Raw genomic sequence first — 12,224 nt, 5'->3', positions numbered from 1 at the left:
ATCTATAATAGCCTATATTGTGCTGGTATCAGATTATATACAGTACTGTCCATCAAGTGATACATGTCTATAAGCTCTTTCAGATCGTGTACGCGGCCCAACATATCAATACCCTAGCTTTCCCCTCGTCATCGTCGCCCAGACCCCCACATCACAGTGCTACACCGTACACTTCAAGTCCTTGAGTCCCATCGGTCTCTCTCCTTCTCTCATTTTCGCCCTACATAATCACACACCCATCCTTCCCATCCTTGCCCGCCTTCAAATTCTCATCCTTCATCGCCTCCACCTCCAACCGTCTATCCAGCGCCGCACTCCTCGATCCGGTCTGTATCCGCTTCGTGGCGCGTTTATCCCCGGCATCCGCTGCCTTCTTGTACCATTCCATGGCTGTTTTGAGATCTGCGTCGGCTCCTATTCCAGTCTATTCTGTCAGCTATATCCCGCCGGACGACCCTGTGAGCTGCATGGCTTACCTCGGTAAAGTATCCAACGGCATACTGCGCCTTTGCCAACCCCGCCTCGGCAGCCTTCTTGGCCCATAGGTACGCCTCGGTATCCGACTGCGGAAGCACGCCCGGCGAGCCGACGAGATACCACGCCGTCAGAGCAAAGCACGCGTCGGGGTGGTTTTGCGTCGCGGCGATATTCTACCCGTCAGCTTATCCTCTCCGTGCTGCTACGATAGCTGGCCAGCTCACATAGTAATGTATACTCAACGCCGGATCCACCGGACAATCCATCTTCCCATACTCGTAGCACTCCCCCAGCTTGAACGCGCTCGGCGCGTATCCCAGCTCGCTCGCCTGCGCGAGGAGCTCGGCCGCATACTCGTAATCCACAAAAACGACATTATCTATGCCCTTTTCATGCAGCAGCGCGAGCTCGTGCAGGGCATGCGGAAACTCTTCGGTCGCGTGTTCGGCGGACCGCTTGAGCCATTTGTACCCTTCCTTGGCGGATCGGGTGAGGCCGAGCTGACCGTTTAGCTCGGCGGTGCCGAGTCGGTACATGGCGCCTGGGTGGAGTGCGACTGCCGCTTTTCTGCAATGTCAGCAATAGACCCGAAAAGGGAGCGCTTTGACCCACTTGAAGAATTGTATAGCCTTGGCATTCTCCCGTCTACATCCCCACCCATTCTCACAGCACGTTCCCGCCCTATAACACGCATCCGGGTGCCCATGCTTCGCCGCCAACACAAACAATGGGAACGCCCGATCAAAATCTTGACGGCTCCGTACCGTCCCGATCCCATTCGCATAGCAGTCTGCTAGGAAATACTGGGCGTCCGGGTACCCCTTATCCGCCAGCTTCTTGAGAAGGCCCGTAGCTTCCCGGTACAGCTCGTCCCGCTTCTCCAGGAGGACGTTGGGATTGACGCGAGGCGCGACGGGCGCGCCGGGGACGGTAGGTGAGGGAGGGGCGGTCTCGGCGCCGTCCGGCACCATAGACTTGGCGGCGTCAATCATGAAGACTGAAAACTCAAACATGAGTTCCGGATCGTTGGTCTTTTTGGCGTTCTCGCGGTAGAGCTCGAGTGTCCGGTCGTGCGTGAGCAGAGAGGCGGATTTTCCTGGTCGAAGGTGGGCTGCATGTCAGCTCTGATCCAGCGAAAGTAGATCGTTCAGCTTACATTGGTCGAGCAATGGTCCTTGGGCCGCACTGACTCTCCGCGCCTTCTCCTCCTCCCTCGGATCAATAGCGCTCGCCGGGAGCGTCATCTGACTCTTCCGGGAGCTGATGCTCGGGTAGGTACTATCCCTCGAAGCGCCGTTGGCGTAGTACGGGTCCTGGTAGTTTGGCTGGACGGGAGCAGTGTTGTAGTGCTGCTGCTGGTGCTGCGAAGGTTGGCCGTTGGCGTAGCTTGTATCGATGGTGGGTCGAGGCGGACCCGGGCGTGATGACGATGCCACAGAGGGAGGACGGAAGTTGGCCGGGGCCTGCTGATACTGCTGCTGGTTTTGCTGGGGATTGGAGGGGTAGTAGTTGGGATCCGGACCGGGATCACGGGAGGGTGAACCCGACATCATCTGCCCGTTGGATGCGCCGCGGAGATTGGGGACGCTGGGCGGTCGTCGAGGACTGGCCGACATGATGGTTTAGCTGAGATATTGTTTGAGCGGGGGATGAGGTGTTTCAGGGTTGGATCCGGCGAGATGACCCGTTTTTAAAGTAGGGCGGTCGTTCCTTTTCGTGTTTTCACCTATACTACACAGGTCTGGGCTGTATGTTGAGCGGCTATAGTGCTGATATGGAGGTATGTAGTCAAGATATGGGTAGCATAGGATGGTATGCTGTTTTGCCTGCGGTGACTGCGGGAAGGAGGAGCAGAAAGGGGCCGAGGCTTTGGAGCTTGGAGACCCCGGAACGGCGATCGCCGCCACCACAGCTGGAAATTCCATCTCGACCGGACCTCTTTGCTTGCGACTACTGTATACTCGCTCTCTATTTCACTTAGCTCACACAGCCTGACTGTCGGGACCCACCAGAGCTCCAGGTTACTCATCTCATAATCGCATCCAGCGCGAATCTCCCTGGAAAATAACGAGTTGGAAACACCATGAAGGGCCTCTTCCGATCCCTTCGCCCTCTCGGCTCCTTCAGGTCACTCGCGACCGCATCGGAAGCGTCCTCATCCACCTTGGTCCAGCCAGTCGTGGACAATCTTCCCGAGTCGTCTACCTCCTCGGTGATCCCAGGCAAATGGACACCGTATACCCAGCGTACAGGCGCAATAGCACGCAAGAGAGGGATGACTGCTCTTTGGGATAACGATGGGCGCAGATGGCCAGTTACTGTACTTCAGGTAAGCTAACACGTCCTGTCCTAGTGGTACTAGCTGACCCACAGCTTGACGCATGTCAAGTCGTCCAACATACCCCTCCACCACCATCCACCACCCCTACCCCATCATCCACCGCCCACCTCCACACGCTCCAGCTCGGCGCTTCAGATCGGCCCGAGAAGACCACCTCGGCCCAGCTGCTCGGACATTTCAGAAAGGCGGGTGTACCACCGAAGTATGAGGTACAGGAGTTTAGGGTGACCCAGGATGCGGTCTTACCGGTAGGAACGGAGATATCGGCGGGGCACTTTGTCCCGGGGCAGTTGGTGGACGTGTCGGCGACATCGTCAGTTATCGCGATGATCACACTGAGAGGCAGAGCTGACTGAATAGTATCGGCAAGGGCTTCCAGGGGCCTATGAAGCGGCACGGAATGAGGGGTCTCAAGGCGACACACGGTGTGTCCTTGACCCACCGATCTGGGGGTTCTACTGGACAACATCAGGTACGTCTCCCTTCATCCAGGTGGCTCTTTTGCTGACTTTTAGGACCCCGGCCGAGTCCTCCCCGGTAAAAAGATGGCAGGCCACATGGGCGCCGTCAAACGCACCACCTCCAACCTCCTCGTCCACCGCATCGATACCGCCCTCAACCTCATTTTCGTCCGGGGTGCCGTTCCTGGCTCAGACGAAGCATTCGTTTCCGTCAGGGATGCCAAGAAGGGCGTGGTCTACAAGGCGCAGGCGGGGTTCAGGAAGGGGAAAGAGCAGGACAAGTGGTTAGGCCAGGGAGTGACGGGTTTGCCTACGCCCGGTATGAGCAGGGAGGGGGCGAAGAAGGCGGGGTGGGAGGGGGTGGTTGAGTGGGCTGGGAAGGGCCAGAAGTAGGTGTGGAGGATGTATGGACGTGTGCAAGATGGCGCTTATACGGTACTAATGGCGAATCTGACTGTTCCACGAACAATTCGACGCGGCCCTCGCGAGTCTCCCAATTGATACCCGCTGACAAGCCGAAATGGTCTGCTCGGTCGTGATGAAGTCATACATGCCAGACATGACCTACATACACCTTGGTCACACCGCACCGCATCAATAATCTCGCCTCCCACGTACACCTTGCCTTGGTCTTCACTCCCTTGCCCATCAAAATCAATGGCTCTCCAGCGCCGACTCGTCCTGAGGAGTCCCGTCTAGATTGGGTTTCCTGCCAAGCAACACCATAAGCTCAGTCCACCCCTCAGGCCAGGCGGACCCCCCTCCGATCAAGCCAGCGGACAATGCACCCGCAACACTGCTGTCCACAGTACCCCCGGAAAAGATCCCGGACAGGTAGCTCAAGAGCAGGCTGTCTTCAGGTGGAGAGAAGGCGAGTCTCTGAGCCACCCTGTATTTGATCGGAATAAGATGGTGTAACCTGCCATGATTCGTCCCGAGCCAGATGAAGGACTTGTCCTCGGTGTATGGGAAAACGTGCTCGACTGCGGTGCTTCCGTGATCAGGATCGCGCTTGACGACCAGTTGGACGTGCCGGATCGTGTCGGCGGTCTGGCCTCTCCCCAGGATGCAATTAACGACGGAATCAAGACCGGTCGCAGCTCCGGTCTCGTCGCCGGCAAGGGCCCAGACTTCGGAGTGGGTCCTGGCAGTGGCACACCCGTCGTCTGCGCTGGGATCGTACACCTCGGGACCGAGCAAGAGGTTCGTCAACTCGTCCTCGAGGGCTGTCATCTCCGCCTCTGCTTTGTCAGCGCACAGCTCCGACTTGTTCTTCGCCGTGATATGGTCAGCCAGCTCATCGCTGATCCTCCCCTCGCTGAAGATGACGTAGTCTCGGTCGATGAGGGTGTAGATGTCGACCGCGCAGCCTGACGGCTCAGAAGGGGAGGGCGCCGCCGAGGAGTCGTCATCAGAGTATGCCCCGTCACCGGAGTACATGGCGTGAATGTGCGTTGAGAAGGATGAGTAGCCTTATGAGAGAGCAAGCAGTGCGGAGGCAGCTGTGCCGTCTACAGATGAAGAGGTAGAGCTGAGAAGGATTGAAGCGGATGGTCGGATGAGTGGGAATGTGAGGGCAGGAGGGAAAGTGGCCGGCGGCTCTAGCTTATAGCATATAGAGCCAGCAGGGCGCGAAACGCCTCGACATAGGTCTTCCTTTCTCTCTACACCCCTTTCCTATGGTGAGCTTTCAGCGGATGAAAGGAGGAGCTCAATCTGCTTGAGAACTGTATGGTGCTCTAGAGAGTTCCACGTCCCTTCCCAAAGCACCATTAGCTGATCATGCTAATATCTCTTGACGTGGACTCATACAACAGTCCACACTGAGCCAATTGTCAAGCCTTCGAAACCCACACGAGTGTCAACATGCTTCAGGTCCAGTGTACTTCTCGGCTACCCAAGAGAAGACGAGAAACCGTGCACCCGGGCTTCAGAATGAGTAATAAGCTTCACAGCGAGTCTCATACGATACGTCAGGCCAGCAGCTCTCTCATATACACACCTCTACCTCAGACTCCGTCACACTTCCACTCTCTGCCGCAGCGCTCGGTGGCAACGCTCGCTCCTCATTCCGAGTCAGAATCGGTGCGAGACTTGGGGTATTCCCAGAACCGGTCATGGGTGAAGAGGGCGGGTCGGCCATCTTTGGAGGGCTCCGGAGGAGCGAACAGGCAGATTCGAGTGATTCTCTCATCGACCTTGTCTGTCTTGCCACAGACATACGCCGCAGTTGACTGTCCGATGTCCTCTGGCAGGCCGGCCTTGATCATCGAGCGCTTCACATCCAAGTCCTTGTTTGCTTCCTCCGCCTCCGCGATCGCCAAACGGGACAGGGTCTCGGGGAAGCGCCCGTATAGGCGCCCGGAGGAAATGTCTTTGACAGCGAGAGCAGAGGCCAACTCGGTGTCGATGGGGACATAAGTTCCAGACCGCTGAGAGTCATCGCGCGGGTCGCCCGACCCGACGAAAATGAAGGCTTCTTTGCCGACGTAGGGTTCTGCGCAGATGGGTTTTTTATGGCCGAAACCGGTCTGCGAGTCGGGGATGACACGAACCTGGATCCAAGTGATCTCAGGATGGAGACGCGTGTCGACTGAGTCTCCCAGAAGCGCGGACACGGTCCACTCCTTGGTATCATCGGTACCATCCCAAGCCAAACGAAAATCAACCAGTTCCTTGAATGTGGATTCAAGAGCCGTCTCTTGATCCGGACCTGAAGCTTGTCTGCCCATCGGGTCTGCAAGAAGGTGGCGAACCAGGTCATGCGAGCAACCGGTCCGCTCCTCAGACATTTGCGAGTCCCGATACCACGGGTTGCGGTAGTACGTGGTGATGCGGACCTTGGGGTATTCGTCAGGCATCGCGATATAGAATGCTCTTGAGGTTGACGTGGATAATATGGCTAGGGCGGAATAGTGATGAGCTGAAGGTCGAGGCAAGACCAAGAGAGCAAGCTGACGAAGTCTGGGTGCTGAATCCTGATTAGTGAACAGCAATATGTGAAAGTGGAAGCCGTTAGGTGCGTGAGGATTTAGGAAAGACAATGAGTAGCGGGGAAAGGGCCCAGCTTATATCTCGCCAGCCCAGTCAGCTCCGGAAAGTAGAAACGCTACGAGCAAGGAGCTTGCTTTGTTCTAGGTCCCCCTTATAGGGCACAGCTTTTCATTGTGAAGGGATCGGTGCAATCTAGCTGAATGATTTGTAGCACGCTCTCTGACGTACTCTTTGTTTCGTGACGCCCACCAGAAGGCGCCAGAACGTTCTGTCAGACCTTGACGAGTGAGGAGTGCTCGGTAGACGACGATGATTACCGGGAGCGAATGTGAAACACGGGTAGTGCCGTAAGCGAAGGAATGCGGAGCAAACTTCAGCCCCTTAAAGCTGCTCGAAGCTTCGCCGCTTGAGCTTAGGCGCGGTCCAAGCCTCTCGATCGACTCGTTGAAGTCGGCCCCCCTCGTGAGATGAAGTGAGGGGCTTGGACCGAGCCTAGCTTGAGCTGGCTTCGAACGCCTTGTATTCGCCGTACATTCACCTCAATGCCGTGCATCCCAAAGTTCAGCGGCCAAGACCGACCCCTGGCGGCAGAAAGCGACGGCCATCAGCATCTGCTCTGACTCAATCTGCATAGTAATCTGCATAATGAAAAGCTGTGTCTGAGATGTGAGATACCGCTCCGCCAACTAGCACGTGAAGGACCCGCCACTCAGCCTTCGCTGCTTTTCCGCCTCACCCTCTCGCGTCTCCATGTAGTCGCTTTTCCGCTGATCAGCCTGGCGCCCGGCCGGGAAACACAGCAACGAAGTCGATTGTTGACTCAGTAGGTTGACTGATCAGCTGGAACAGGCTAGCGCTCTACTGCACACAGGGAGAGGCGTCGTCTGATCTTAAGCCGTCACCCTACGAAAGCCAAAGGTTGACGAAGGAGGCCGCCAAGATGATGCAGAGACGATCATGGTCTCTCATGGATGCTACAACCTGACACCTCCGCTCGTTCCCAGCCTATCGACATCTATCCAATATTGCTGATCACCTCCCAAACGCCTGAACCGCCTCTTGAGCTTTCGCCAGGCGATCGATGCGCGTCTGCAGGTCCCTCCTGTCCGCCACGATACGAGGGTCTTCCACGATGAAAGCCTTGCAGCGGTCCAAAGCATCCGCGCCGAACAGTGGGAGGTCATCGGTCAGCGCGTCGCGCATGGTGCTTTCGAGCCGCTTGAAGATCTCGGCGTCTAGGATGCGAGGTACATTATCCAGGATGCGCTGGCGAGTCAGCCGTCGTATGACATGCGAATAGTGAGACTGGTCTCACGTCGTTCGCAATCTCCCAGTAAGCCTTAGCTTGGGCCATGAGGTCCAGCTCTTGGTCATACCCTTCGGTCCGCATAGGACTTGATGCGTTGAGCCCATCGATGGCGCCGTCGCGCGAGATAGTCGAGGGAGCGTTGATGGGCTTGAGTTGAGCCGCCACGTCGTGCTGCTCGACACTCTTACGCTTGCTTCGCAGCACCGAGAGGTACTTGTTCCGACCGATTTCGAGAGACTCGGTATTGAGGGTGTATGGCTGTTTTTCGAGGGCGACGTTCTTCTCGATCTGGAGCTGTGCGTCGGTACATAGGGCATCGAGCTGCTTGTCGACGATGGCACTGACTAGTCAGCGACACTGTTCGGACTCGCTTCTGTTCGAGGACCACTCACTTTGCGCGAACAACAAGTCCGCCGTATCTCCACCGTCCGAATGTACTGGCTACGATTCGTCCCAAAAGGGCACGTACCACTGGCTTGACCTTCCCGTGGAGATCAAGCGCGAGCTGCGCCCAGGTCGAGGTCGAACGATCCACCAGTATGTCAAAGGCGGATGGTGGGAGCTGAGGGGGCAGTTGACGAGCGCGGCAGCTACATCGTCAGCTACGGTCTGCAGCTCGGAGGAGAAAGCGAGACGTACTTGGCGATGAGAGATCTTACATCGTCCACATACAACCTCTCCGAGGACCGTTCGATGACGGCGTCGAGGACGTTCGGACCAGCGAAATTTTCGATCCTCGGGATGGGTGGACGAGGAGGCGCGCTCCCGGGCGTCGAAATTGGGACAGGTCTTCTTGATCGCTGTTTTGTAGTCCGCGGCTGCCGCATTTAACGCCTGCAGGAAAGCCTCGTGCTTTGCCTCGCCCTTGACGTCTTTCGCGATTTCCGCTGCGAACGAGGTAACCAAAGAGTCGATCGTTGTAAGTGGATTGTTCGATGGTTCACTGCCAAGCGACTTGAGCTCTGTCTGGAGCTGTCGACGGCGATGCGCAATTTTATCCTCGACATCAGGAAGTCTTTGGGGTGAGCCCTTATAGCAAGCATGCGGACTTATCACGTACCGTCTGCTGATCAACTTGGACAGCTGGTCACTGAGAAACTCGGCAAGGTTCTTCGTGCCTAGTCGCTTCTGATACTGGATGTCGAGGGAACTCCAGGGCGATTGAGTAGCGAAGAAGGCCTCTTCATCTGCTCGAGCCTTGGCAAATGAGATTCCCTCTGCGAGGGCATCCGCGTCGGGCTGGCGAGTGACCTGACCGTTATCAGCTCAACTCGTGGACAAAAAGACGATGGCACACACGTAATAGCCGTAGTGCAAATGTTCACGCTGGCCCTTCACCACTTTGAGCCACTGATCACGCTCGCTCTTGTCACGCAGAGAGTCTGCCTTGCTGAGCACTCCCGCCGTGCGCCTGCCCTCTGGGTCCGCTTCCCTTGCGAGGAGGACGGCCTTTTGATTGTGGATATCGTCTACTTCGTCAGCCGTGCCAAGTGCTCTACTTGACCTTTCATAGTAATGACGAGGAGAATGAGGCAGTCTTTTGATATGTAAGACTTCACCATGTCTTCGACCAGCTGGATATTATTCTTGTCTTCTCCCTCACCGACGTTTTGGATGAGACCCGGTAGATCCACCAGAGTCAGGTCGGTGACCTGGGGACCGGTGATTTCCAGCACTATCACGTCATTGCTGAAAGCAAGCTTACGGGTCGATCCAAGAGGGTTCGTCTCCGGCTCGGCCGGAATGTCATATTCGAGGAACCGGTAGAGAAGGATACTGGGATTGAGAATGGCGAGCTGGGCACGACGTACTGCGATCTGGACGAGATTAGGGTCGTGGATCCTTGCCGAAACGGACCTCGGCCTCGGACCCAGGGAATTGTGAAATGAGCTGTCGCCTCCCACTCTGACAGGAAGGAATGATAGTCTAACGTACTCGATCTGTAGCAGCACCCTCATGGCGGATCTTCACAACAGCATTCCAGGGAACATCGACGTCTTGCCTTGATCGGACTTCGGTTGGAGTGCGAGTGGTAGTCCCCACAGCCCTTGGAAGATTGACCTGACGATATCAGCGTTGACCGATCTTACCGGTGGCTCCATCGTAGCCGCTCTGATCGGTCACCCGGTCACTTACACCTGATATCGCTTCCAAGATTGAAGTCTTGCCCGAGCTTTGTGAGCCGACGACGACGATAGTAGGTAGGCTGATCTGTGTTAGCTGTGCACTGGAGGAAGGGCCATAATAGGAAAGGCTCACTCGATGTCTACTGCTGCTCCGGTCGAGCGAACGTTGTTGATGGCGGCCATGAGTGCCCTCTTGTCTCGAGCGTATGCGGTGTCAAAGATGTTGCCCCTGGGAGCGAGCTCTTCAGTCTTTGAGGATGATATGGTATCAGGTGTAGTGTCAAGGTAGTGAGGTGATGGCTAGAGGGAAGAAGTCAATTTTGGTAACCAAGAGGTCATAGGGAGAAGAAAGGTGATGGGGAGGGGGAATAGCCTCCTAAATATTCCTTGTAAAGCGCCCAATCGACCAGGTCAGTGCTTCAGGTAAAAGAAGCTGTTTGCGCGGTGAGAAGTCAAAGCGGAATCGTGAGAAGTGAAGGAGGAAAGAAGCCGCACAGAGTATGCACGGTGGACACCTGCTTCGCACTGACCTCACCTTCGGCTGGCTCCCTTGCTCCTGGTATCGTATATGACCCTCCAGCTTACTAAGCTGTACAGCGGGGAGAGAAGGTGTATGCTATGCGAGGCGAAGGTATCAGACGCGATAGTCAGTGAGCGAGATTGGCACGTCCATCAGGAGACCAATTAGTCGTCATCAGCATCTCCATGTTATCAGCTGACCCCTCAAGCCGCTATGACCGTACGATCCACCACTAAGCCGCCGCAACAATCACAACAGATGATACGGATACACTACCTCTTCTCCTCCTGTCCGGGATCTACAACTTAGCTTTTCCACCACCCTCCTCCTTCTCCGCATCCTTCTTTGACTCCCAAGCCATCTTCCCAAAGAAGTCGAAAACAACCCGACTGTCCGCCTTGGCGTCCGCTGAGCTAGCCTGGCCCAATGATGCCCGAGCTGCAATACCTTGCGTGATGATAGCCAGCCTGAAGAGGATCCACGATCTTACCCAGCTACCATGTCAGCATAGATACTGTAAGACAAGTGAGAAGAACATACCCCATGCCCTGGATGGGTAGCTTCCAGTCATCCGCATTCCCGCCCTGCTTCTCCCCCTTGGCGCGATGCCACTTTGCCCCATCATTCATACCCTGGACCCACCACCCTTCTATCTCTTCCCTCTGCGACAGACCGCTCTCTCCCGTGGGTACTCCCTTAAGACCGACGAGTAGTCCGAGATCCGCTCGATCCGAGAGGGGGTTGGGACCGCCATCGCTTGTGTCCGATAGAGGAGCGATAGAGAATGGTAAGAGAAGGTTACCGAGGTCTGCGAGCGGGGAGCCGAGGGTACATAGCTCCCAGTCGAGGATACCGATAACTCGTGGTTCGGTAGGGTGGAAGATCTGCTCGTCAGCCCAGTCATAAGGCGCAACGCAGGGTGCTCACCAGGTTATCAATCTTATAGTCTCCATGTACCACACCCCCTACTGCCCTCTTCCCCTCACTCTCCGCGATCCCCTTCGCACCCTGATCGAACCATCCTCTGAGCTCTTTCGTACCCCAGATCTCCCCCACTTCCTTCCCTGACTCTAATGATCGAGCAGCCGACTGCGCCGCCGATACCTTGAGCAACGAGTTGACTTGGCGCGGAAAGTACGGCTTGGTCTGAGGTGGAGGAGCAAAGTTGTCGGGCAGGTGTTTGAGGGGTAAAGGGAGGGAAGAGAGGTTGGTCAGGGTCTTGATGGCGGATTTCCAGCTATGGATTTAGCTTGATTCCCACCAACGAGAAGAGCCTAGCTTACCACTCCCTCCTCTCGTCTTTCTGGATCTGCTGCATCCGGACATCCTGGAAGATACGTCCCTTCAAGAACTCCATCACGTAGAATGCACTTCCGGCGATTTCCGGCTCCATACACAGGCAATACACCTTGGGTACAGGTACGCCGTGAGCCGCGCGGTCGCTCGCTGACAGAGTATCATTGTACAGGTTGATAGCGTGCAGTATGGCGTACTCTCGGTCGACGCGGTGAGCGGTCGGACTGAGGAGGGCGCCAGAGGGAGCGCGACGGAGGACATAAGATTGCGAAGGGGTTTTGAGGAGATATGTGGGGTTAGACTGGAGGTCAGCTGGAGCTGTGAGGGCCGTGGGATGGGAGACTTGCCTGTCCGTACTGACTTGTTAGCTCATACTCAGTCCAGCCAAGAAAGTACTCACTTTAAATTGCTGGATCTCAAGCGGACCCTTATAGTCCCTCACGTTCTTTTCGAGGAAAGGCACGAGCTTGTCGAGCGGTAGGGGTGCTCGAATGGCCCCAAACTCCTGCCCTATCTTTTTCTCCCCTGACGAGCTCTGGTCTGACATCGCGTACTAGCTGATGATATAGGTAGGGATGCAAGCAAAAGTCAAGTCCAATAAGCAGAAGAAGTGGGGAAGATGGTCTCGCCGGCTATGCAAAGTGGCCGGCGGTCGGACCATGCCGTAAGGGCACCTCGTGCTGCTTTTGGCCGAGAGCTG

The 12,224-nt window shown here is 56.2% G+C and overlaps 6 protein-coding genes across 6 annotated transcripts; 1 reads left to right on the top strand and 5 right to left on the bottom strand.

The window, feature by feature from the left end:
- Positions 1 to 220: 220 nt before the first annotated feature.
- MKK02DRAFT_21775 (uncharacterized protein) lies at positions 221 to 1,721 on the bottom strand (the record flags this gene model as incomplete). The annotated part of the gene is made up of 5 exons (XM_053086464.1): positions 221 to 424; positions 477 to 650; positions 702 to 1,044; positions 1,090 to 1,588; positions 1,634 to 1,721. The coding sequence occupies 5 exons, from the start codon at positions 1,719 to 1,721 to the stop codon at positions 221 to 223; spliced, it is 1,308 nt and encodes a 435-aa protein (XP_052948816.1).
- Positions 1,722 to 2,560: 839 nt separating this feature from the next.
- On the top strand, positions 2,561 to 3,672 carry MKK02DRAFT_21724 (translation protein; the record flags this gene model as incomplete). Its single annotated transcript, XM_053086456.1, has 4 exons — positions 2,561 to 2,806; positions 2,851 to 3,131; positions 3,179 to 3,290; positions 3,334 to 3,672. The coding sequence occupies 4 exons, from the start codon at positions 2,561 to 2,563 to the stop codon at positions 3,670 to 3,672; spliced, it is 978 nt and encodes a 325-aa protein (XP_052948815.1).
- A 261-nt stretch (positions 3,673 to 3,933) lies between these two features.
- MKK02DRAFT_42078 (uncharacterized protein) lies at positions 3,934 to 4,719 on the bottom strand (the record flags this gene model as incomplete). The annotated part of the gene is made up of 1 exon (XM_053091830.1): positions 3,934 to 4,719. One exon carries the CDS (start codon positions 4,717 to 4,719, stop codon positions 3,934 to 3,936), a length of 786 nt encoding a protein of 261 aa, XP_052948814.1.
- Positions 4,720 to 5,345: 626 nt separating this feature from the next.
- On the bottom strand, positions 5,346 to 6,140 carry MKK02DRAFT_42077 (uncharacterized protein; the record flags this gene model as incomplete). Its single annotated transcript, XM_053091829.1, has 1 exon — positions 5,346 to 6,140. One exon carries the CDS (start codon positions 6,138 to 6,140, stop codon positions 5,346 to 5,348), a length of 795 nt encoding a protein of 264 aa, XP_052948813.1.
- A 2,216-nt stretch (positions 6,141 to 8,356) lies between these two features.
- On the bottom strand, positions 8,357 to 9,933 carry MKK02DRAFT_5597 (P-loop containing nucleoside triphosphate hydrolase protein; the record flags this gene model as incomplete). Its single annotated transcript, XM_053093674.1, has 7 exons — positions 8,357 to 8,597; positions 8,643 to 8,833; positions 8,882 to 9,054; positions 9,087 to 9,479; positions 9,535 to 9,643; positions 9,719 to 9,788; positions 9,842 to 9,933. Coding segments are annotated over 7 exons (1,269 nt in total), but the record flags the coding sequence as incomplete, so codon positions are not given.
- A 593-nt stretch (positions 9,934 to 10,526) lies between these two features.
- MKK02DRAFT_21811 (kinase-like domain-containing protein) lies at positions 10,527 to 12,071 on the bottom strand (the record flags this gene model as incomplete). Its single annotated transcript, XM_053086466.1, has 5 exons — positions 10,527 to 10,722; positions 10,769 to 11,112; positions 11,156 to 11,465; positions 11,512 to 11,836; positions 11,921 to 12,071. The coding sequence occupies 5 exons, from the start codon at positions 12,069 to 12,071 to the stop codon at positions 10,527 to 10,529; spliced, it is 1,326 nt and encodes a 441-aa protein (XP_052948811.1).
- Positions 12,072 to 12,224: the final 153 nt, after the last annotated feature.

This window comes from Dioszegia hungarica, assembly GCF_025882075.1.
Source record: "Dioszegia hungarica strain PDD-24b-2 chromosome Unknown MKK02contig_5, whole genome shotgun sequence".
In the NCBI taxonomy this organism is placed as follows: domain Eukaryota; kingdom Fungi; phylum Basidiomycota; class Tremellomycetes; order Tremellales; family Bulleribasidiaceae; genus Dioszegia; species Dioszegia hungarica.
Note: the sequence above shows the minus strand (reverse complement) of the source record. Positions and strands in the feature narration are given on the sequence as shown.